Source organism: Podarcis filfolensis (genome assembly GCF_964270895.1).
Source record: "Podarcis filfolensis genome assembly, chromosome: 18".
In the NCBI taxonomy this organism is placed as follows: domain Eukaryota; kingdom Metazoa; phylum Chordata; class Lepidosauria; order Squamata; family Lacertidae; genus Podarcis; species Podarcis filfolensis.
In genome coordinates, this window is record NC_139622.1 from 10,507,174 (window position 1) to 10,531,928 (window position 24,755).

Sequence of the window (24,755 nt, forward strand, 5' to 3'; positions counted from 1 at the left end):
TGCAGAAGGCAGGTTTGATCGCCAAAGGAATATCCTGGTAGAGCTGGCAGAGAGAGGACCCCCCCCCGCCTGAAACCTTGGAGAGCAGCTGCCAGCCAGTGCAAGCATAATCTGGCTCTATATCCAATCCGACGCTGCTGCTTGAGACCAGCCCTTTATTTACCAATGAGGACTGGGGTCTTATTTATTGATATTTATATTTACAGTCAAGGGACGCTGGTGGCGCTGTGGGTTAAACCACAGAGCCTAGGGCTTGCCGATCAGAAGGTCGGCGGTTCGAATCCCCTTGACGGGGTGAGCTCCCGTTGCTCGGTCCCTGCTCCTGCCAACCTAGCAGTTCGAAAGCACGTCAAGTGCAAGTAGATAAATAGGTACTGCTTTGGCGGGAAGGTAAACGGCGTTTCTGTGCGCTGCTCTGGTTCGCCAGAAGCGGCTTAGTCCTGCTGGCCACATACCCGGAAGCTGTACGCCGGCTTCCTCAGCCAGTAAAGCGAGATGAGCGCCGCAACCCCAGAGTCGGCCACGACTGGACCTAATGGTCAGGGGTCCTGTTACCTTTACCTATATTTACAGTCATCCCTCTGGTTACAGACGCTTCAGGTTGCGTTTTTTCGGCTTACGGACGCGCCGAAACCCGGAAGTACCGGAATGGGTTACTCCCGGGTTTCGGCAGCCGCGCATGCGCAGAAGTGCTAAATCGCACTTTGCGCGTGCGCAGGAGCCCCGAATCGCAACCTTCGCGTGCGCAGGCGCGGCGGGTTGCGGACGTGCATCCCGCACAGACCACATTCGCGACCCGAGCGTCTGCTGTATATTTATTTTTAACTTGTTATGACACCGTGACGCCAGATGGTGCTGCAGAGCTGAGATCGCAGCAGGATTTTATTTTCAGTTGTGAGCTTTACAACTTTTTTGGGGCACTTTCAGAGCTGTTCTTTTACAACTGTGTAGATCTAGCTCAGGGCTGTACAAAGGTTTCCAGATTTTTTTCACCAATAAATCCGGACACACTTTTCAACTTCCATGGGTTTTGTCCCTGGGAAACGGGGACGTCTGATAACCTTAGGATTGAGGTTGAATCCTGGCAAGACAGAAGGACTGTTCTTGGGGGAGAGGGGGCGGGCAGGTGTGGGGGACTCCCTGGTCCTGAATGGGGTAACTGTGCCCCCGAAGGACCAGGTGAGCAGCCTGGGAGTCATTCTGGACTCACTGCTGTCCATGGAGGCGCAGGTCAATTCTGTGTCCAGGGCAGCTCCATCTGGTACGCAGGATGAGACCCTCCCTGCCCACAGACTGTCTGGCCAGAGTGGTGCATGCTCTGGTTATCTCCCGCTTGGACTACTGCCATGCGCTCTCCGTGGGGCTACCTTTGAAGGTGACCCGGAAACTGCAACGAATCCAGAATGCAGCAGCTAGACTGGTGACTGGGAGCTGCCGCTGGGACCATATGGGACTCACAGCTGTCCATGGGGGCGCAGGTCAATTCTGTGTCCAGGGCAGCTCCATCTGGTACGCAGGATGAGACCCAGCCTGCCCGCAGACTGTCTGGCCAGAGAGGTTCATGCTCTGGTTATCTCCCACTTTGACTACTGCCATGCGCTCTACGCGGGGCTACCTTTGAAGGTGACCCGGAAACTGCAACTAATCCAGAATGCGGCAGCTAGACTGGGGCCTGGGAGCGACCGCCGAGACCACATAACACCGGTCCTGAAAAACCTATATTGGCTCCACCCCCATCGTCCAGCCCGGACACCTGGGTTCATCTCCCGAGGGCCTTCTGGCGGTTCCCTCCCTGCGAGAAGCGAGGTTACAAGGAACCAGGCGGAGGGCCTTCTCGGTGGTGGCGCCCTCCCATCAGATGTCAAGGAAATAAGCAACTATCTGACTTTTAGAAGACACCTGAAGGCAGCCCTGCTTAGGGACGCTTTTAATGTTGAACAGGTTATTGTATTTTAATGCTTTGTTGGAAGCCGCCCGGAGTGGCTGGGAATAAATAATAAATTCTATTCTTTTCTATTCTGTTGTTAGCCGCCCTGAGCCCGGCTTCGGCTGGGGAGGGCAGGATATAAATAAAATTCATTATTATTATTATTATTATTATTATTATTATTATTATTATTATCTATTCTTAGGCTGTACCGTACATTAAAGAAAAGGGGGAAAAACCCACATGATTCCACCCACCACTCGGTAATCCCGGGAACCGTAGTTCTGCCCAGGGTGCCGGGAATTGTAGATGGGGTAAGCTACAATTCCTGGAATTCTTTAAGAAGGAGTCATGCGCTTTCAAAATGTTTGCAGCCTTGCGTTTGGATTGCAAAGGGATCCTGAGTCCAGAGGGCAGGATTTTACCCCGTTACATCAGCAGACGAGCCGGTTTGTGCTGTCATTTTAAGCCCTTTAACATAATTGTCTGTATTATTTTTGGATTTTCATTTCCCCATGAGCTCACGCTTGTTTACCTTTCCCCCCTTCTCTGTGCATCGTGCAAATAGATATTTGCGATGTCAGGGTGTTAGTCATACTCAGAGTAAGCCCATTGAAATGAATGGGCATGACTAAGGCACATTTATTTATTTTATTTTTTAGTTTCTATTTATACTCATACATTCGTTTGGCAATCATTTTCACATTGCAAAGTTTGACTTCCTTCCCCCCTCTTTCCGCGGTTCCTTAAATTTATTTTTAAAAATGCCTTCTGCATATGCAAATTCGTTTAATCTGCTGATTTAATAATATTATTAATAATAAATTTTATTTATACCTCGCCCTCCTCAGCCGAAGCTGGGCTCAGGGCGGCTCACAACAATAAAATAGTGCAACATTCTAGAAACATTTCATTATAAAAATTAATTAAAATCAAATCAAATCAACTATCCACTTTAAATATATACTCTTATGAAACTACAGGTTGTTACAGTCATCCTTCCAATGTTTTTCTCCGTTTGCAATTTATCTGTAAATATTCAATAAACCATTTCCATTCTTTTATAAAAAGTTTATCGGGATTTCTTAATTCTTCCGGTAAGTTTCACACATTTCTGCATATTACGTAAGTTTTTTTAAAATCCATTCTTCCTTTCTTTCTTTCCATTTTGGGGCGAGTAACCTTTTTGTCGCTAAAGTCGCAAACATAAATAAATTTCTATACAATTCATGTCCCTATAATTCCCGAAAGAAAAGCGAAGCTTCGGGAAAAGGACAATAGGGATTTTTGAAAAATAAGGGGAAGCTTTTATATTACATCTGTAGAAAGAAAGAAAGAATATTGACCTGATGGTCGGGTTTAAACATTCACAACTTTACGGATAGGGAAAAAATAATGCAATAAAAGGAAAAAAAATACGATTATTTGTAGAAAAAGGCAGAATATATTAGTGAGGTAAATAAATCAGAAATGGAAGTTGAGGGAAGTCCAAAAGCGGAGAGGGAGAGATGTTGTGTAAGTTGTATGCTATAAATATATTTGGAATGGGAGAAAAGAAAATTAATAAAAAATAAGAATGTTGGAGAGAATGCCTCTTTTTTTGTCCACAGTGGGGAACCTGCATGCACCTAGATATTATTGGAGGAATGGCTCTAAACAGAAGATGCTTTTCCTCCTGAGAAAAAAGGGAGCTGTAGTTTTTTCCCCTTGGGAGTTGTAGTTTTTTCTGTCCTTGGGAGTTGTAGTTTTTCTTGGGAGTTGTAGCTCAGCAGAATCTGCACATCTGCCAGTTCCATCTCCCTGCAGCTAATATATTGCATAAATGAATTATTATTATTATTATTATTATTATTATTATTATTATTATTATTATTTTTAAATAAAATTATTGCATTTTTTAAATGACAGGGAAGGCAGGAATTAAACATTGCAGCCAAATCTTTCTCTTTTTTATTTTTTTTTATTTTTTTTAATCTTTTTTTTTAAAGAAATATTTATTAAGATTTTACAAAGACAAATATACAAAAACATCATAATAAAAATAAAAATAATAATAAAAAATAAGTAAAACACACAGAAAAAATAAATCTTTCAGAAAGAAAAGAAAAAATACAAAAAAGTAAAACTATAAAATGCAAAAAAGAAAATACATTGGTTTTTTGTGTGCATTTAAGCCATATATAGGCTTAACTTTGCCCCCCAAAGAAGCTCAACAACTTTTGTATCCCTAGCGCTACTCTTCATTCCCCCCCCTGCGTAGTATCTCTATGGTCCCATCGTTGCTATAGCGACAGCAGGGCAACCGGAAGCGTTGGCGCCTGCGCAGTACGGCGCCGGAGAAACCCAAGAAATCGCGCGTGCGCAGAACTGCCATTGCGGGCGCTCGGCGAGGAAAGGCAGGAGAAGTCTATGCGCATGCGTGGGGCCTGCTCCGTCATAGAACGGCGCCCGGGCGGCGCGCTTTGCGCATGCGTAGTTTGGTCGGGGGCGCTTAAAATCCTATTGCGCCTGCGCGGCGCGTCCTTCGTGCTCTTCGACGCTTCGCCGGGCGCCATGGACGACGAGGAGGAGACGTACCGCCTGTGGAAGATCCGGAAAACCATCATGCAGGTCTGGGCGGGCGGGGAGGGAGAAGGGGAGGAGGGAGCGGGGGTCGGGAGAGCCCGGGAACGAGGTGGGGGGAGGGGGCTGAAGAGGGGGGGGGCTCCCCTTTATTACGCATGCGCAGTACTTCGGAGGCCTACCTGGCAGGGCCGTTGTGCGAAGACAGTCCTGGAGGGGGAATTAAGAGTCACACCTCCCTCCTCACAACCTTGATGGCAGAAAGTGAGGAGGAATTAAAGAACCTTTTAATGAGGGTGAAAGAGGAGAGCGCAAAATATGGTCTGAAGCTCAACATCAAAAAAACGAAGATCATGGCCACTGGTCCCATCACCTCCTGGCAAGTAGAAGGGGAAGAAATGGAGGCAGTGAGAGATTTTACTTTCTTGGGCTCCATGATCACTGCAGATGGTGACAGCAGCCACAGAATTAAAAGACGCCTGCTTCTTGGGAGAAAAGCAATGACAAACCCGGACAGCCTCTTAAAAAGCAGGGACATCACCTTGCCGACAAAGGTCCATATAGTTCAAGCTCTGGTTTTCCCAGTAGTGATGCATGGAAGTGAGAGCTGGACCATAAAGAAGGCTGATTGCCGAAGAATGGATGCTTTTGAATTCTGGTGCTGGAGGAGACTCTTGAGAGTCCCATGGACTGCAAGAAGATCAAACCTCTCCATTCGGAAGGAAGTCAGCCCTGAGTGCTCACTGGAAGGACAGATCCTGAAGCTGAGGCTCCAAGACTTTGGCCACCTCAGGAGAAGAGAAGACCCTGATGTTGGGAAAGATGGAGGGCACAAGGAGAAGGGGACGACGGAGGACGAGATGGCGGGACAGTGTTCTCGAAGCTACCAGCATGAGTTTGACCAAAGTGCGGGAGGCAGTGGAAGACAGGAGGGCCTGGCGTGCTCTGGTCCAGGGGGTCATGAAGAATCGGACACAACTAACCGACTAAACAACATTACCTGTCCATCTTGGGTGGCCCTGCACAGCATAGTTCATACCTTCTCTGGGTTATTCAAGCCCCATCGCCGTGGCAAGGCAGGGATCCATGAAGGGGTATGACAAACCTAGACAGCATCTTAAAAAGCAGAGACAGGTTATCTTCGGATAAAGAAACTGCCGTTTAGATTTTGGGAGCTAGCGGCTCTTTGGGGTTTTTTCCTCCCACCTCCCCCTACTCCCCAGCCTCCCCAAGGAACCCTCTCTTCTCCTCATCCCTCTTTCCTCTTGTGCTGTGTCTTCCCTATCCTCTCCGTGCCCTGTCTGTTGGGCTTCCTGGAGGAACCGACCTCTGTGAGAATGAGATGTTGGGCTCTTCCTTTGACACAGCTGCTGCAGGGCTCTCTTTATATCCCGCGCTGGCTCTCAAGATGCCCTCTGAATAAATGGACCTCTCTCTCCCCTCTTGTTCTTCCTTGCTTCCAAATCGCTCCAGCTGTGTCACGATCGAGGTTACCTGGTCACCCAGGATGAGTTGGACCAGACCCTGGAGGAGTTCAAAGCCCAGTTTGGCGACAAGCCCAGCGAAGGGAGACCCCGGCGGACAGACCTCACCGTGTTGGTGGCCCACAACGATGACCCCACCGATCAGATGTTTGTCTTCTTCCCAGGTGAGGCGATGGCATTCAGCAAAAGGTTTGACTCTCTTCCGACTGCTGGTTTGATTGTGTCATCTTCTTCCTAGGCTTGGCTAGCTTTCTCCTTTTTCTTTCAACAGGATGTGCTTTAGTTTTTATTTTGACAAAGTAATAATCATAAGTAAGAATAAAAATGTGCATCCCACCACTGAGAGCATTCCGTTGTAACTGTCCAGCCTCCCAGAATTTCAGCACCTCTTGTGATGCTTTGCCCCCTTTCCATTTTAACAGCACACATTCTACGAACACCCTCCATATCTCCTCAAAATCATTTCTCCTGCGTATTTTCCATCTTACCTTAATGGCACATGTTAATTTATCATTCATAGCTGTATCCCACACCTCTTTATACCATTCTTCCATTTTATATTCTGCTTGCCCTTTCTACTTCCTAGCTATAATAATTCGTGCAGTTGTCAGTAAACATGTGAGCAAGTCCTTCATAGCCTGTAAACCTTCCATCCCATTGTAAATTGATGATAATAATAATAATAATAATAATAATAATAATAATAATAATAATAATTTTTATTTATATCCTGCCCTCCCCAGCCGAAGCCGGGCTCATGGTGGCTAACAACAATAAAATAGTACAATATTCTAAAATCATTCCATTATAAAATTAATTCAACTCAAAATGATGGCAACCGTTAGGCTAAAGTTCTGTGAAGATTGCCAAAGGAGGGGGTCAGGCTGCGCCCTGACCAAAGGCCTGGTGGAACAGCTCTGTCTTGCAGGCCCTGCGGAAAGATGTCAAGTCCCGCAGGGCCCTAATCTCTTGTGACAGAGCGTCCCACCAGATCGGAGCCAAAGCCGAAAAAGCCCTGGCTCTAGCTGAGGCCAGCCTAACCTCTCTGTGGCCTGGGACCTTCAGGATGTTTTTGTTTGAAGAGCGTAAGGTCCTCCGTGGGACATACCAGAAGAGGCGGTCCCGTAGGTACGAGGGTCCTAAGCCGTATAAGGCTTTAAAGGTTAAAACCAGCACCTTAAACCTGATCCTGTACTCCACCGGGAGCCAGTGCAGCTGGTATAGCACCGGGTGAATGTGATCCTGCAGTGAGGACCCCGTGAGGAGTCTCGCCGCGGCATTCTGCATCCGCTGGAGTTTCTGGGTCAGTCTCAAGGGCAGCCCCACGTAGAGTGAGTTACAATAATCCAGTCTGGAGGTGACCGCCGTGTGGATCACAGTGGCTAGCTCAGGGCGAGAGAGGTAAGGAGCCAACTGCTTAGCTTGGCGGAGATGAAAAAATGCTACCTCTGGACTTTGGGTCAGCTTTAACCCGGTGATTTCTGATCAGTAAAGCTCTGCTGAATGAAATACAATTGCCTATGGTCTATTTTTGGGGAACGTGTTTAAGTTGTTACTGTGCTAACTTATACACTGGAATCTACTCTGGATCAATATTAAGTAGAATTTACATGACATTTCTCCCCGCCCCCTGCAAACAAGGTTTTCATGTATCGTTAAGGGATGAGCTTTTGCTGAAAAGGGGACTCGTTCTTCTCAGTTGTGGGGGGAGAAGGTCGCCCCGAAATGAAAAGTTGGAATCATCACATAGGTAACTCAGTGACTGCAAGAACTTGTCAGAAACCTTGCCCCCCCAAAAACCAAAATAAGCACTGCAGGTATTGGAGAATCGCCGTTTAGGTTGCTACTCTGCTAACTGCATTGGAATCTACTCTGGATCAATATCAAGTAGAATTTCAATGACAATGCTATACAGTGGTACCTCGGGTTACATATGCTTCAGGTTACATATGCTTTAGGTTACAGACTCTGCTAACCCAGAAACAGTACCTTGGGTTAAGAACTTTGCTTCAGGATGAGAACAGAAATCACGCGGTGGCAGCGGGAGGCCCCATTAGCTAAAGTGGCACCTCAGGTTAAGAACAGTTTCAGGTTAAGAACGGACCTCCGGAATGAGTTAAGTACTTAACCCGATGTACCACTGTATGTGCAACTTCTCAGATGCTGCTTCGCTGTCACACTGAGGTCTGGAAGCTTCTTTTTTTATTAAGAAACGAGAGTCTTGCCTGTTGGCTCTAGAGAGGGTGGTGGTGAGGACAAATTATTTTCTCACGCCAACCGTGCCGTTTTGTTCCCTTTCAGAGGAGCCAAAGGTTGGGATTAAGACCATCAAGATGTACTGCCAACGGATGCAGGAGGAAAACATCACCCGGGCCCTCATCGTGGTACAACAGGGCATGACTCCATCAGCTAAGCAGGTAGCCAAGTCTATCTGCGCGGTGTTCAACCTAGAGGGCACAGTTTGGGCTAGTTTGGGCACAAGACATTCGGTGGGCAGCGAACCTGCGCAGGCGAAGAAATACTGTACTTTTCTGCGTATAAGATGAGGGGTTTTTTTTACTCAAGAAGAATCAGGGGTTGTCTTACACACAGATAGTGCAGAGGGTGGACGGGCGATTTGTTTCAGCCGCTCGTCACTGGTGCTCGGGTGTGTGATTGGTGGCTGCGGCAAGGGCTGCTTAGGATTGGCCGTTGCTGACACAATTGGGCGGGCAATCGCTGGCCGCTGTCGGCGAGCTGACGGGCGCCTGTTTGCTTTGGCGACACGTGCGAATCTCAGCGTTTGCGGCTCGGGTGAGTGGTTTTCGGCATCCCCCTCCCCGCCCCCCGAAACAGCTCGACAACTTAGGGCAATCCTTCCCCCAGAAACGGTTCAACAACTTTGGGCCACCTCCCCCCATTTTCTTAAATTGTAGCCCCCCAAAATAGGGGGCGTCTTATACACAGGGACGTGTTGTGCACGGGAAAATATGGTACCTTGGTGCAGGTTATTCCTCCCCTTTGTGCTGATGTTATTTGGTTCAGGGATTGCTGACCTAGTACCTAAGGGATGCAGGTGGCGCTGTGGTCTAAACCACAGAGCCTAGGGCTGGCCGAACGGAAGGTCAGCGGTTCGAATCCCCGCAATGACGGGGTGAGCTCCCATTGCTCGGTCCCAGCTCCTGCCAACCTAGCAGTTCGAAAGCTCATTTTCCTTTGTTCTGCTTATCTACTGCCAAGGGGAGGGGGGGAGCCAATTCCCTGAAACCTTACATTAGCTTATGTCCCTTCTCCTTCCCCTCTTTTTCAGTCTCTCGTAGACATGGCTCCCAAGTACATCCTTGAGCAGTTCCTTCAGCAAGAGCTGCTGATCAACATCACTGAGCACGAGGTGAGGCATCTCCTCCGTTTGGTTTAACGCTGTGTAAATGCTGCTTTGGCAACAGAAAGCTTCCAAGATGAGAAGGAAACCAAACGGATGCTCTGGGTTGTTCTAAAACAGTGGTTCTGAGAGTGGGCGTTGGAAATTGGGGGGGGGGGGGAGAGGTGCTAAGTGAGGCTCCTTACGGGGTCCTTGCCACGGGATCACATTCATCCAGTGCTTTACCAACTGCACTGGCTCCCGGTGGAGTACAGGGTTAGGGTTAAGGTGCTGGTTTTGACCTTTAAACCCCATGCGGCCTAGGACCCTCGTACCTACGGGACCACCTCTCCTGGCATGCCCCGTGGAGGACCTTAAGGTCCCCAAATGACAACACTTTGGAGGTCCCAGGTCCCAAGGTGGTTAGACTGGTCTCAACTAGGGCCAGGGCCTTTTCAGTACTGGCCCCGACTTGGTGGAACGCTCTGTCACAATAGACTAGGGCCCTGCGGGACTTGATATCTTTCCTCAGGGCCTAGAGCTGTTCCACCTGGCCTTTGGTTTGGACTCAGTCTGACCCTTATGTTTCCCTCCCCTTATGGTCTTGATCTATCGGCTACTTTAAAATGAGGCTGCATTTTAAATTGCATTTTAACCTGTATTTTAAATTGGTTTTTTTTTTTCTTTTCCTTCTCCCCCCCTCTTTTTTCTCCTGTTATGTTTTTACTGTGATTTTATTGGTGTTAGCCACCCTGAGCCCTGCTCTGGCCGGGGAGGGCGGGGTATAAATCAAATTTATTATTATTATTAGAGGCAAGGAGGCCTCTTAGGCCTCACGTTTTGGAAAGAATCTTGGAGTTGGAAGGGGCCCAAGGGTCATCTAGTCCAACCCGCTGCAATGCAGGAATCTCAGCTAAAACATCCATGGCAGATGGCCGTCCAACCTCTGCTTAAAAACCGCCAAGGAAGGAGAGACCGCCACCTTCCACCCCACGGCCGAACAGCTCTGGCCGTTAGGAAGTTCTCCCTGATGTAGAGTCAGAATCTCCCTCCTTGTAACTTGAAGCCATGAGTTCGAGTCCTGCAACTCCAGAGCCGGATAAAACAAGCCCGTCCTCTCTTCCATGTGGCAGCCCCTGAGATATTGGAAGATGGCTGTCAAATCTCCTCTCAGTCTCCTCTTTTCCAGGCCAAAGACCCACCCATTTTGTTGAACTAATCACACAGAATGGTTCCGGTTGGATTTGGAATAAAAGTGCAATTTAATTGTTACTGTTTTGAATTTTACTGTGTTGTCTTCCTTATTGGGTTGTGCAAACAGTTATCCTGACATATGTGATTTAGCAGAGTGAGACCACCCGAAAACAAAATGTATGCATGCCAGATAAGTCCACTGTGGAACAACTCTTTCCCTGCAGGACACAAAAATGGCCTCCATTCTTACCCGAGTTGTTTCTCTGCCTAATGGGTTGAAAGAGCTTTCTGTGCACCAAAAGTGACTAGCTGTGTCCTCATCCTATTTTTTGCCTGTGTCCTGACCTACCTGAAGGAGTGTCTCCACCCCCATCGTTCTGCCCGGACACTGAGGTCCAGCACCGAGGGCCTTCTGGCGGTTCCCTCACTGCGAGAAGCCAAGTTACAGGGAACCAGGCAGAGGGCCTTCTCGGTAGTGGCACCCGCCCTGTGGAACGCCCTCCCACCAGATGTCAAAGAGAAAAACGACTACCAGACTTTTAGAAGACATCTGAAGGCAGCCCTGTTTAGGGAAGCTTTTAATACTTAATAGGTTATTGTGTTTTAGGTTCTATTGGAAGCCGCCCAGAGTGGCTGGGTATAAATAATAAATTATTCTTATTCTTATTCTTATTCTATCTTTCTTTCCGCCTCTGCAGCTGGTTCCTGAACATGTTGTCATGACCAAAGAGGAGGTGACTGAGTTACTGGCCCGATAGTATCCTTCTTTTCGTTATGCTGCCCTCGTAGGTCTCAAAAGTCATGTTAAGTAAAGGTAAAGGGACCCCTGACATTAGGTCCAGTAGTGGCTGACTCTGGGGTTGCGGCGCTCATCTGGCTTTATTGGCCGAGGGAGCCGGCGTACAGCTTCCGGGTCATGTGGCCAGCAGGACTAAGCCGCTTCTGGCGAACCAGAGCAGCGCATGGAAACGCCGTTTACCTTCCCGCGGTACCTATTTATCTACTTGCACTTTGAGGTGCTTTTGAACTGCTAGGTGGGCAGGAGCAGGGACCGAGCAACGGGAGCTCACCCCGTCATTGCGGGGATTCGAGCCGCCGACCTTCTGATCGGCAAGTCCTAGGCTCTGTGGTTTAACCCACAGCGCCACCCACGTCCTAAAAGTCATGTTGCAAAAACACAAAATACATAAGGAAGATAATTAACACTGACACTAACCCCTGTACCACGCAGCTTCTGTGTTGATTTCTCCATCCCCTTTTGCCCTCCGAATGTGGCCCTCGGAAGGGAGCGTCGCCCTCGGGCCAAAAGGGATCCCCCCCGCCCCCCCGCCCTGTTCTGACGCTAGTTGTCACAAGCCGGGACCTGAATGAGTTCAGCTTCTCCCCAAATCGAACTTGGCTTGTTACACTTGCCTTCTTTCTTCCTGGGGAGGTGAAACGGATGGATTGCTTTCCCTTAACTGCTTGCCCCCAGTAAACTCCGAGAGAACCAGCTCCCCAGGATACAGGCCGGGGACCCGGTGGCTCGCTACTTTGGAATCAAGCGAGGCCAGGTAAGGACTTGCGGACCGGACACTGTTGGGCCACACGTGAATCGAAGGGGACGGGAACCAGTTCATGGGCTCTCTGTTGCTCTACAGCAACTCCCAAGAGGCAGCTATGTACTCACAGAGTTAAAAACTGGGGTTCAGGTCAAAGTTGTTGACCTTTTTTTTAAAAAAAGGTAAGGGAACCCCTGACCATTAGGTCCAGCCGTGGCCAACTCTGGGATTGTGGCGCTCATCTCGCTTTACTGGCCAAGGGAGCCGGCGTACAGCTTCTGGGTCATGTGGCCAGCAGGACTAAGCCGCTTCTGGCGAACCAGAGCAGCGCACGGAAACTCCGTTTACCTTCCCGCCGGAGCGGTACCTATTTATCTACTTGCGCTTTGACGTGCTTTCGAACTGCTAGGTTGGCAGGAGCAGGGACTGAGCAACGGGAGCTCACCCCGTCATTGCGGGGATTCGAACCGCCGACCTTCTGATCAGCAAGTCCTAGGCTCTGTGGTTTAACCCACAGCACCACCCGCGTCCCATGACCTTTTTTTAGGGAGGAGGAAAAGCCCTGTTTTTACCTGTTTGACATGCTTGTTTTACAGTCATGGGAAAGAGAACATTACAATTTAAATTTAAAGGGCTTAGTCTCGTGTTTTTTTAACTAATTAGCTGCCATCACCACTGCCAACAGATTCCAATATATTACGCGTGTATTGTGTGAAAAAGGCTACTGGCTCTCTTCCTGCCTTCTCCCAAATCAGTACCTGATTGTGAGACCTGTCTTCTTCCAGGTGGTGAAGATCATCCGTCCCAGCGAGACGGCCGGACGGTATATCACCTACCGGCTGGTGCAGTAGCCGACAAAAACTACTTCGCAAGGTACTCTTATCTCCTTACCTTCAGAGTAAATGTGGGCGGCCTCATTTCAGAGAGATCTTCTTTGTTGAGAAACGCTTCTTTGACAGATTTTGAACAGCATACCTAACAAGATACCAACACTTCTCCTGTACCGCCTCGTGGTTCCGTCAATTTTCCGTCCGTCCGCCACGCAGCGCGTGGGCGGCAAAGCTGCCTTCCCAGTGACTGCAAGGATTGGAATTTGGGGCGTACGTGTTTGTGTCTCTCCTCAGAGGGAAATCGCAGGTCGGTGGGAGTCTTCTTGGACAGACGATCGCTGCTTCGAACCACCCAAGCTTCTAGATCTCATGGTCTGAAGTGGAACCGGTTGCTAACTTCACAATAAGCACCCTGCTGATAATTCCACCCCCAGCCGAACTGGGCCCAGGGATATTTTGCTTACACTGATGGGGTGGCCTGGAAGCGGTTTTTGGCTATGTGCTTTGGATGAAGAAGCCTAGATGGAGGACCTATATGTAGAGGCCTCTCTGCCTTTAGAGTGTGCTTGCAGCAAACCGTTTGCGAGAAAAAGGGTTTTCTGGACTCCTGAGAACGTCCCTCTTCCTTTCTCTGTTTTGCTGATTACCGCTGGGGGAAATCCGCCTCTCTCAAAAGGAGCCTCGACTGTCTTAATAAGGTTATCATTTCAATAAAGCGTTAGAACTAATAATGTTTATTAGGATTATTGTTGAGCGCTTGGTTTTGTAGGAAAAAACTGAAAAGGGAAACCATGGAGAGAACGATGCCCCCAGTTGTGTAATAATAATAATTTATTATTTATACCCAGCCCATTTGGCTAGGTTTCCCCAGCCACTCTGGGCAGCTTCCAACAGGATATTAAAAGCACAGTAAAAGATCAAGCATTGAAGACTTCCCTAAACAGGGCTGCCTTCAGATGTCTTCTAAAAGTCAGGTTGTTGTTTATTTCCTTGACGTCTGACGGGAGGGCGTTCCATGGGGCGGGTGCCACCACCGAGAAGGCCCTCTGCCTGGTTCCCTGTAACCTCGCTTCTCGCAGGGAGGGAACCTCCAGAAGGCCCTCGGGAGATGGACCCAGGTGTCCGGGCTGGACGATGGGGGTGGAGATGCTCCTTCAGGGATACTGGGCCGAGGGCTTTCAAGGTCAGCACCGACACTTTGAATTTAACAACACTTTGTTATTAACCAGTGAGGTATTACAGGTATTTTGGAGACTTCTTGCCAAAGCTATTTCCAGGGTGGTTGTTAATTTTTGCGGGGGGGGGGGGGAGGAAATTGACACAACTCCAGTGGATGGTGTATGCTTATTTTATTTTCATACCTAACAAAAGCATCAGTCCAGGATTGCGAGTGCAGCAGTTTAAAAAGCAAACCAGCGGGCTGCCAAACAGGCAGGCTCTCAAACACAGGGAGGGGTACCTTATGTACAAATAATTAAAAAGCCGAGGTTATTAAGACCTGAACCTCCACACTCTTTCCCCTCATCCACCCTTGACATATGAAACAAAACTCTCACACACGGTACCGTTCCTGCCTTCTCCAGAAGCTGAGATTTCTTTTGCCTCTGTTCCCAGTAAAAGTAAAGGGACCCCTGACCATTAGGTCCAGTCATGGCCGACTCTGGGGTTGCGGCGCTCATCTCGCTTTAATGGCTGAGGGAGCCGGCGTCCAGCTTCCGGGTCATGTGGCCAGCAGGACTAAGCCGCTTCTGGTGAACCAGAGCAGCGCACGGAAACGCCCTTTACCTTCCCGCCGGAGCGGTACCTATTTATCTACTTGCACTTTGAGGTGCTTTCGAACTGCTAGCTTGGCAGGAGCAGGGACCGAGCAACAGGAGCTCACCCCATCATTGCGGGGATTCGAACCGCCGACCTTCTGATCGGCAAGTCCTAGGCTCTGTGGCTTAACCCACAGCGCCACCCTTTGCTGGGAACCGCCATCCCATTAAAGCACAACGGAGTCTCGCAAGAGGCACCTTGGTTCTTCGAAAGCCCTTGCCACTAGGCAGCGCCGTCGTGCTCAGCTTCTGCCAGGACACCGCGAGAACGGGCTGCTGGATTAGGTGGGTGTCTTGGGCCAGATGTAAATCAGAGCTCTCCTTAATGATGCTGAAAATGGTTTTTGCATAAGATTTGGCAAGTTAGTTGACCTCACGGAAGAAAAAGCTTTCTTTTTGCTGTCTTACATTTCCCGCAGGACTGCTGGTATTCCCGGGAAGCGGAGCGGGCCCCCCCTGACACCCACACCTTTTGCCTTGGGTCCCAGAACTGCCCCCTTTTTAAAGCAATATGATAATTATTATTAATATGCCACCATCTGACTGGGTTGTTCCAGCCACTCTGGGCGGCTCCCGACAAAATGCTAAAAATATGTTTATATATATATAACACTTCTACAGGGTGACTGGGTGTGTATAGGGCTGGACAGATATATCCATATATCATCCAAACTGGTTTGAAGTCCGTATCGTGGTGCCACTTTCGTAATTTTTGACCTGGCAATACATCGTGGATCGTGATGTTTGTGTACGCAAAAAATCACAATTGGGGAAACCGTGAAGCCGGCCGATGCCTCTACATAGCTCCAACTTTATTTCAGACGTGGTAGATCAGTAGATAAACGCAGCGTTTGGCCGCTGTGTTGAAAACTAGGTTTTGCCCAGCCCTAGTGAGAGCCTCAGTCACTCCCCTCTCGTGTTTTGTTCAGAGGTAAATATTCTCTTGGGTACCTAGGAGTGGAGAAATTGGAAACTGCCTAATGCCAAGAATTTGTCCTGAATCGATTTAAAGCTGTATTATGCTGAGTCTTGACCACTGGTCCATTTGGCTCAATACTGGCCACACCAGCTAGCGACGATTCTCCAAGGTTTCGGAGAAAGGGAGTCTCTCCCAGTCTAAACTGGGAGATACCGGAGATCGCAGCCGCCTGAACGCCAAACATGCTCTAAAGCACAGAGCCACGGCCTTTTCCCAGCAATGCATCTACTGCTAGAGTCGGGAAAAGCCGCCTGAAATCTGAACTAAGTGATCGACGCACCCATCTTCTGTTCACAAAACGATGCAGGTTACGCTAGCTTGAAAACCTGAGCTGGGATCCGCTCGTCCAACAAACCAGTCTCTCTGGGGAATAAGCCCCGCAAAATTCTTTTTCTTAAGCAAAATTCTTTTGCTTAATTCTTTTTTTGGCTTAATGAGCTAGGCGTATTTTTTTGGTGCGGAAAGCAAACTGCAACCGTCGCCAGCCGGCTGCAATCCGGCGCTTGTCTATTCAGTAGCAAGTCCGCAACGGCGCTTGATTCCCGGAAAGGATGGATCACAACCTTTTGAGTACCACGTAATCCAGCAAGCCTCCCCCACGGTCAGTTTGTACCCTGACTTTTTTAAAAAACAACACAATGACATAGCTGAAGGGGCTGGCATTTAAAACCCCAACCCTAATCGATAGCAAAATAAACAAAAAAAAGAGTTCTGCTTTGCGAAAGTGAAGGCCCTTCAAATCAGTACTTTGAAAGGGGCTGCTTTTCCGGGTAGTTTCTGGCAGATAACCGAGAATCTCTGTGAACAAGGACAGGACGGTGCAAATATAATATCGCGACGGGGTTGTATCTAGGTCTGTTCTTTTTAACATGCCGCTCGTGCAAAAGAGGTTGGGAGCCTGCTAAACCACACGGAAACCTCGGCACGCTCCGGTTTTGCGGCCGATCCAAAAATGGGCGAAAGGATAACCAGGTTTGCGTTGAAAAGGCGGGTTAGGGCACCAAGAACTGCAGGAATTGGCTTTTGTTCGTTGGCGGCTCCTATGCATACGGACCATTCTTTCATTCCTGTTTTCGAGGCTGGGGAAACTACTCTAGCGCCTTGTAGCCGAAAGGCGGTTGCGGAGACGCCACGTTGTTCGACTGGTTGGTGTTGCAAGCCTCCGACGGCCTTCCTGCCTGCCCTTCCGCACTCTCCCCGTCGCCCTCTCTCCCGAAAACCGCATCTTCGTCCACTTCCTCCTGGGTCGGGCAGCGCTGCAACGGAGAGACGTCTTCGGAGTCCGACTGACCGACGCTGTAAGTGCGGTTCAGTGTCCCTTCCTCGCTGGCTTCGTCCGCAGACGGGGTCTCTTCGTCGCCGCTGGTCTCGCTGCCGCGCCGCGGGGGCCCCTCAATACCTGCCTCTGCGGAGTCTTCGGGATCAGAGTCTGAATCGATGAAACGAGTGCTGTCTTCTGTTTTGGGATAAAATGCAACTCATTACTGCCTCCCTTTCTCTACTCCCTTGTGCTTCTGCCAAGGAGATCTGTGTGGGTTCCCCATTTTATCCTCAATATCCCTGCTAGGTGAGCCAGCAATAATAATAATAATGATGATGATGATGATGATACAGTGGTACCTTGGGTTACAGACACTTCAGGTTACATACACTTCAGGTTACAGACTCCGCTAACCCAGAAATAGTACCTCGGGTTAAGAACTTTGCTTGAGGATGAGAACAGAAATCGTGCTCCAGCGGCACGGCAGCAGCAGGAGGCCCCATTAGCTAAAGTGGTACCTCAGGTTAAGAACAGTTTCAGGTTAAGAACAGACCTCCGGAACGAATTAAGTACTTAACCCGAGGTACCACTGTATATTATGTATACCCTGCCGATCTGGCTAGGGTTCCCCAGCCACTGAGCGGCTCCCAACAGAATATTAAAAACGCCATAAAACATCAAGCATTAAAGACTTCCCTGAACAGGGCTGCCTTCAGATGTCTTCTAAAAGTCAGATAGTTGTTTATTTCCTTGACAGCTGACGGGAGGGCAATGCACAGGCGGGCGCCACCACTGAGAAGGCCCTCTGCCTGGTTCCCTGTAACTTCACAACTAACAGGGAGGGAACCGCCAGAAGGCCCTCAGAGCTGGACCTCAGTGTCCGGGCTGAACGATGGGGATGGAGATGCTCCTTCAGGGATACTGGGCCATTTAGGGCTTTCAAGGTCAGCACCAGCACTTTGAATTGTGCCTGGAAACATACTGGGAGCCAAGGTCTTTCAAGACCTGTGCTATGCGGTCTCGGCGGCCACTCCCAGTCCCCAGTCTGGCGGCCGCATTCTGGATTAGTTGTAGTTTCCGGGTCACCTTCAAAGGCAGCCCCACGTAGAGCGCATGGCAGTAGTCCAAGTGGGAGATAACCAGAGTATGCACCACTCTGGCCAGACAGTCTGCGGGCAGGGAGGGTCTCATCCTGCGTACCAGATGGAGCTGCCCTGGACACAGAATTGACCTGCGCTTCCATGGACGGCTGTGAGCCCAAAATGACCCCCAGGCTGCGCACCTGGTCCTTCGGGGGCACAGTTACCCCATTCAGGACCAGGGAATCCTCCACACCTGCCCGCCTCCTGTCCCCCCAAAACAGTCCTTCTGTCTTGTCAGGATTCAACCTCAATCTGTTAGCCACCATCCATCCTCCAGCCGCCTCCAGACACGCACACAGGACCTTCACTGGTTCTGATTTAAAAGAGAGGTAGAGCTGGGTATCATCCGCATACTGATGAACACCCAGCCCAAACCCCCTGATGATCTCTCCCAGCGGCTGCATGTAGATGTTAAAAAGCATGGGGGAGAGGACGGAGCCCTGAGGCACCCCACAAGTGAGAGCCCAGGGGTCTGAACACTCATCCCCCCCACCACTTTCTGGACATGCAACCCATTACAGTAGTACCTCAGGTTAAGTACTTAATCCGTTCCGGAGGTCCGTTCTTAACCTGAAACTGTTCTTAACCTGAAGCACCACTTTAGCTAATGGGGCCTCCTGCTGCCGCTGTGCGATTTCTGTTCTCATCCTGAAGCAAAGCTCTTAACCCGAGGTACTATTTCTGGGTTAGCGGAGTCTGTAACCTGAAGCGTATGTAACCCGAGGTACCACTGTACTGCCTTCCTTTTTTTATTCCCTTGTCCTTCTGCCAAGGAGATCTGTATTCGTGGCTCACCGTCCCCATGTTATCCTCAAACTAACCCTGTGAGGCGAGCCGGCTGAGAGAGAGAGACTGCGAGTGTGTGCCTGCTTTGACAATTATGGGACCGCCTCGGTTTCAAACTGCTTTCCACATTGTGTTTTAATTTCCGCCACCTGCCTGGGAACCTTAAGGTGAAGCTGGGAGGGTATAATAAACTGTAGAAAGAAAAATATAGTATTATCACCCAGTGTCCAACCCTCGGACAGGTGTGTTCCACCTCACCTCTGTACAGGTCTTCGTGAAAAGCAGCTTCTGCCTGCTCAGTGGACGCCGTGAGGTACAGGTCTGTGTCGTCCGACGGCTGGCATGCGTCTTCCTGCACGTAGAATGCAAGACGTTGCTGAGGTATTTTATTTATTTTTTAAAATATTGATTTTTATTTGATTAAAAAAAAACATACAACAATATCAGCTGCAAACCCATTATAAAGAGATTGTTCTGAATCTCAAAACTTCACCCCCCTCATCCCCTCCATGGATCCTAATATCAACATTTACAACCGCATATCAATCCATTATCCATAGTATTCGTTACCAAGTTTTGTTAACTTTTATCTACATTTCCAGCAGATATTTGTGCTTGTTATATACATTTTTGCTAACTTACCAGGAGTCAAATAGCACCTACGCATCATTTCCACATCATTTTATTTCAGCGCACAATGTGCCCTAAATTTCAAATCTGTTTCCCATAACCTCTCCCAATCTGCCACCTGTATATTATGCCCCAAATCCTTTGCCTGGTGTGTCATTACAGATGTGACCTGTTCATCTTTTGTATGCCTTTCCAAGAGCAAATTACACATTTTCGACAGCGATTTATTCTTGTTTTCTAACAGGTCTTTTTGAAATCTTGATATCTCATAAGTAAAACCTTCCTTTTTATCTGCCTTAAAAATATCATTTAGCTGGTAATACAGTGATACCTTGGTTCTCGGACAGACTGAATTGTACAATAGCGAGAGGCTCACACGAGCCTGCAACCAGCCATCTGCTGCGTGTAAAAACATCTGTGCATGTAAAAAGGGAAATGTAACTCTGCTACATAAAGGAACTTGGTAACATAAGTTAAAGTAAAATTAAAAGGACCAGGGACCATTAGGTCCAGTCGTGACCGACTCTGGGGTTGCGGCGCTCATCTCGCTTTATTGGCCAAGGGAGCCGGCGTACAGCTTCCGGGTCATGTGGCCAGCAGGACTGAGCCGCTTCTGGCAAACCAGAGCAGCGCACGGAAACACCGTTTACCTTCCCGCCGGAGCGGTACCTATTTATCTACTTGCACTTTGATGTGCTTTCGAACTGCTAGGTGGGCAGGAGCAGGGACCGAGCAACGGGAGCGCACCCCGTCATTGCGGGGATTTGAACCGCCGACCTTCTGATCGGCAAGCCCTAGGCTCTGTGGTTTAACCCACAGCGCCACCCGCGTTAAGTTAGGAAGGATATTAAACAGTATATCCTCTCCTGCCACCCTGAAGACTCCCACAAATCCAGCAGCGGAAGTCCCTGCGCAGGAAGCTCTCCGCTACAGCAACCCTCTCCGAAAAGTTCCCCCCTTACCTGGTTCTCGGCTGCCTCACCGTCTTCCCGAACCGCGTCTTCGGGGCTTTCCGGCAAAGCGCCGCCGGTTTCGAAGATGGCAGGGTAGAAGGTTACAAGGGCCTCGACAATGCGGGCTTGATGCGGGTAGTCGACCAGCGAGGAGAGGGAAACGGTGGCCTCCGTGGGTCTCGGGCGCATCAACGTGGGGCCAAAGACGATCCCCAGATTGCCAGGGGTCATCTTGTTTTCTTGTTCAACTTCGACGATCCTGGGGGCAGAATCGGGGAGGACAGCACAGTTCACAAGGGAACCCTGGTCTGTTTTGCAGCACCAAGGGAGCGGGGTCTTTTCATTCTAAATATAGCGGTACCTTGGTTCTCAAAGGCCTTGGTACTCAAACAAATTGGAACCCAAACCTGGAAGGAAGTGTTCCGGTTTGGGAACTGTTTTTGGAAGCCGAACCTGATCTGTTTTGAGTGTTTATGCTTCTGTTTTGAGCAAAGCTGTCAGCTTACAGATTTGAAAAGAAGGGACCAGCAGCCTCGAAAATAAGGGATCAGCAGCCAAAATAAGGGATCGCCTTTCCTTTTCCCCCACCATCTGCCCCCGCTCCAGACAGACCTTTTCCCCGGCAAGGGTGAGTGGGCTGTCGATGACGTATCCATCCGATTCTGATCCAAGCACTCAGCACAGGTATGTTCGACTTCTGAGCCCCTCCGAGCCAAAGGCAGAAAGCCCAGCCAGCAGCCAAACGAAGCCTCAAGCGGTGGTTCCCACAGCACAGCAACCCGGCAAAGGGGATGCAGCAAGGGAAACCACCATCACCTCTCCGCTGGGAAGCGCTGAGCAAAGGCGAGTCCCCAGGCAACGCGGCCGACTTGATTGGCACAAGGCATGCAATCTCCACCCCCCAGTCATTCTTTGACTCCTTATTGGGTGAGCAAGGCAGCCAAGCAACACAGTTGGAGCCTCCCTCCTCCCTGGCCGGCAGGGAGGGAGAGGAGCTGCTTCCTTTGAAACCTGGGAAATTTAAGGGACAGCAGCAATAAGTGACAGCAGCGGGACACAGCGCTGGGATAAGGGAGTTTCCCGCCAAATAATGGACAGTTGACAGCTATGGTTTTAAGTGATACACTGAGGTCTGTCTGTTTTTGCCATTTATTTCGAGTTTTTGCGGCTCTGTTTTTGCGACTATGTGGAACCCAGTTCAGCTACCGGTTTACTGATTGTGTGGCTGCGGAAACGGATAAAAGCCCCCCATCCAAACAATCACTGTCACCAGTGCAGGTAAGAAAAAAAAGTAATTTTGATTCTTATCGTCTACAATACTGGCTTATTTATTTTACAGTACACTACATATTGATTGTTGCTTTCATTTTATGATTCAGTGGTCTCGTCAGATAGTAAAAATCATGCTGTTTTAGGGGTTGTTTATAAAAGCCTGGAACGGATCGACCCGTTTTGCATGAATTCCTATGGGAAAGGGCGCCTCGGTTTTGGAACGCTTTGGTTTTGGAACGGAATTTCCGGAACGGATTAAGTTTGAGAACCAAGGTACCATTGTATTGCCTACAAGGCACACAGCAAATTAAAAAATTACATTTGGCTGGGAAAGAGATGGTTGGTGACGTCACAGGTTTGGGCCAATACGCCGAGACTCCTGAGCTTGTTTTCGAACCGTTACGGGAGTCAAAAGGACTGCTGAAACGGATTAAGTTTGAGAACCAAGGCACTACTGTACCGGCTGTTGTAGAAGGAAGGGAGTGAAAATATCACCACCACCCTTTTATTGGATCTGTTGGGATACTGCCAGGGAGACAAAGGCCATCACTGCCTCCACGTCGACTCCGGACGTCCACCGATCTCCCGTAGATACGCAGTATCAGCAATTAGCGACACGAGCTCACAGAACATAACTTCCCACATTCCTGGGCTCATGCACACTCTGTCAGCAGAATTCACACAGCAAAAGATGCACAGCAGGAGAGCATTTTTTACAAGTTTAATTCAGCGTTGATCAGAACAAAAAAACATGATTGCCTGCTTCAGTGTCTTCGACACCAAGAGAGAAAACGAAAGCAACAGAAAACATAAACATCCTGTGAACAGGAAATGCGCAGGCTGTGACACAAACATCCTGCTCCCTTTTAAGGTGGAACGGAAATATCCTAACATCGTCCCCCCTCTCCCACTTACCTCCTCAAATGCAGAACGATGTACTTTAGGGTGGACAAGTTCTCCGACGGAAGCTCCTTCAGAAGGTCCCTCAGCTTCGTCACCAGCGCCACAACCACCTTCTCGGTCTCGGGTCCCCTGTCCACCAGCTCGGCGATACTCTTTCCAGGCCTGCCCTCAGCTCCTCCCTGAAGGCTCTCCTTAGCCAACCCCATAAGGCTGTTGTACATGCGGAATGGCATGATGGGCTCCGGGAGCTGGACGGGGCGAGAGGGGGGCTATTGAGTTGTTGCTTTTATTTCTATTATGTATTTTGTGGTTTTTATATCTTGATTTTGAGGGACGCGGGTGGCGCTGTGGGTTAAACCACAGAGCTTAGGACTTGCCGATCAGAAGGTCAGCGGTTCGAATCCCCGCAATGACGGGGTGAGCTCCCGTTGCTCGGTCCCTGCTCCTGCCAACCTAGCAGTTCGAAAGCACGTCAAAGTGCAAGTAGATAAATAGGTACCGCTCCGGCGGAAAGGTAAAGGGCGTTTCCGTGCGCTGCTCTGGTTCGCCAGAAGGGGCTTAGTCCTGCTGGCCACATGACCCGGAAGCTGTACGCCGGCTCCCTCGGCCAGTAAAGCGAGTTGAGCGCCGCAACCCCAGAATCAGCCACGACTGGACCTAATGGTCAGGGGTCCCTTTACCTTTACCTATATCTTGATTTTATTGTGTGAACTGCCCTGAGACCCCTGGGTATAGGGCAGTATATAAATTCAAACAACAACAACAACACAAAAATGGAAGCAAGAATAATTACCCACGAAAGAAGAATGGCAAATGAAATTAATGGACTATGCGGAATCAGGTAAATTAACAGGAAGGATTCGAAACCTGCGGGATCAGAGTTTCTTAGAGGACTCGGGTAAATATTTGAACTATTTGAAAAGCGATTGTGATAAACAGATTACGCTAGTAGGACTGCGAGAAGGAGGACTTTGTGAAATATTGCAAGGAAGACTTTGAAAAGAATGATTAGTTAAGGACGATGAAAAGGAATAGAGAAGTTAAGAAATGCAGAACAAGTGCCTGTCATAAAATCAAGTGTTTCTTCCTACTCCGCATGGAGAAGGGAGCCTTCAACATTGCCACCTTCCAGCCCAAAGACTGCCCAGGTCCCACCCACTGCCCCGGGGAGACTCACCTGCCGCAGGTACAGCTTCAGCACGTTGCTGATGTCGTGAGGATAGGCCTGGGATAGCTCGACCAACTCTTTTCCGTTCTCAAAGGCCTGGCACAGCTTCTCCACGCGGGTCTTCACGCCGTTGACGCGGTAGATGCCCTAGTGCGGCAATGGCAAACCGTTTGGAGACCCGAGTGCCCAAACTTGCAACCCAAAACCCACCGATCAATCGCAAAGCGCCAACAGCAGGGCAATTTAATAGGGGATAATAATGATTGTCTGCGTGACTGGAAGAGTCCGCGACCAGAAGAAGGAGTACCAGGAGGAATGGATGAAATTCAAAGACTATTTAGTTAAATACTCTAAGATAGCATCATTGAAAAAGCTTGCAGATTCCAGACAGGCTTAGGAGTTAATGATGTGATTTTAGAGAATGATATGTTTAAAGTCAGAATGAAAACAAAGTAAGAGGTTAAGGGATTGGGTGAATTTTATGAGGAAATAGGTTTTGGGAAACTGTTAACAATGATACACAGGGGATTTGAGGAATTCACTTAACAATGTTACTAAGACTGGCTCAAGTACAGTTAAGATGTACGTCTGTTTGTGTTTGTTTAAAATTTTGGGAAAATTACCTTTACTGACAGGATAATATCATCTGAAAGAACTGAAACACTCAATTGGGAGCCGCCCAGAGTAGCTGGGGAAACTCAGCCAGATGGGCGGGGTATAAATAATAAATTATTATTATTATTATTATTATTATTGGAGCAGGAACCGGCAAGCCACTCCAGTATCCCTGCCAAGAAAACTCCATGGACAAAGAGACAGGAAGGCCTGGCGTGCTCTGGTCCAGGGGGTCACGAAGAGTCGGACACGACTAAACGACTAAACGACAACAACATTATTATTATTATTATTATTTTGCCTGCCTCCTCCAGCCCTGCAAAGCTGGGCGTGTCGCCCTCCTTAAAAAAG

General features: G+C 48.9%; 3 protein-coding genes and 1 long non-coding RNA gene across 7 annotated transcripts in view; 3 read left to right on the top strand and 1 right to left on the bottom strand.

The window, feature by feature from the left end:
- LOC310753633 overlaps positions 1-24,755 on the top strand; it is a 192,081-nt gene that overhangs the window by 97,956 nt on the left and 69,370 nt on the right. The window lies entirely within an intron of this gene.
- RNF126 (ring finger protein 126) overlaps positions 1-24,755 on the top strand; it is a 767,042-nt gene that overhangs the window by 29,475 nt on the left and 712,812 nt on the right. The gene's annotated exons all lie outside the window — the stretch shown is intronic.
- On the top strand, positions 4,380-13,609 carry POLR2E (RNA polymerase II, I and III subunit E). The gene is made up of 7 exons (XM_083594952.1): positions 4,380-4,537; positions 5,963-6,137; positions 8,275-8,390; positions 9,263-9,343; positions 11,206-11,264; positions 11,982-12,060; positions 12,834-13,609. The coding sequence occupies exons 1-7, from the start codon at positions 4,481-4,483 to the stop codon at positions 12,897-12,899; spliced, it is 633 nt and encodes a 210-aa protein (XP_083451078.1). The 5' UTR covers positions 4,380-4,480; the 3' UTR covers positions 12,900-13,609.
- ARHGAP45 (Rho GTPase activating protein 45) overlaps positions 14,211-24,755 on the bottom strand; it is a 49,628-nt gene continuing 39,083 nt past the window's right edge. For all 4 annotated transcript variants that reach the window (XM_083594393.1, XM_083594391.1, XM_083594390.1 and 1 more), the window contains 5 exons: positions 23,799-23,936; positions 22,634-22,869; positions 20,456-20,705; positions 19,122-19,215; positions 14,211-17,130 (listed from right to left, as the gene is read on the bottom strand). In XM_083594393.1, coding sequence (XP_083450519.1) covers positions 16,763-17,130; positions 19,122-19,215; positions 20,456-20,705; positions 22,634-22,869; positions 23,799-23,936 — 1,086 coding nt within the window. In that variant the 3' untranslated portion in view covers positions 14,211-16,762. The remainder of the gene's footprint in view (positions 17,131-19,121; positions 19,216-20,455; positions 20,706-22,633; positions 22,870-23,798; positions 23,937-24,755) is intronic.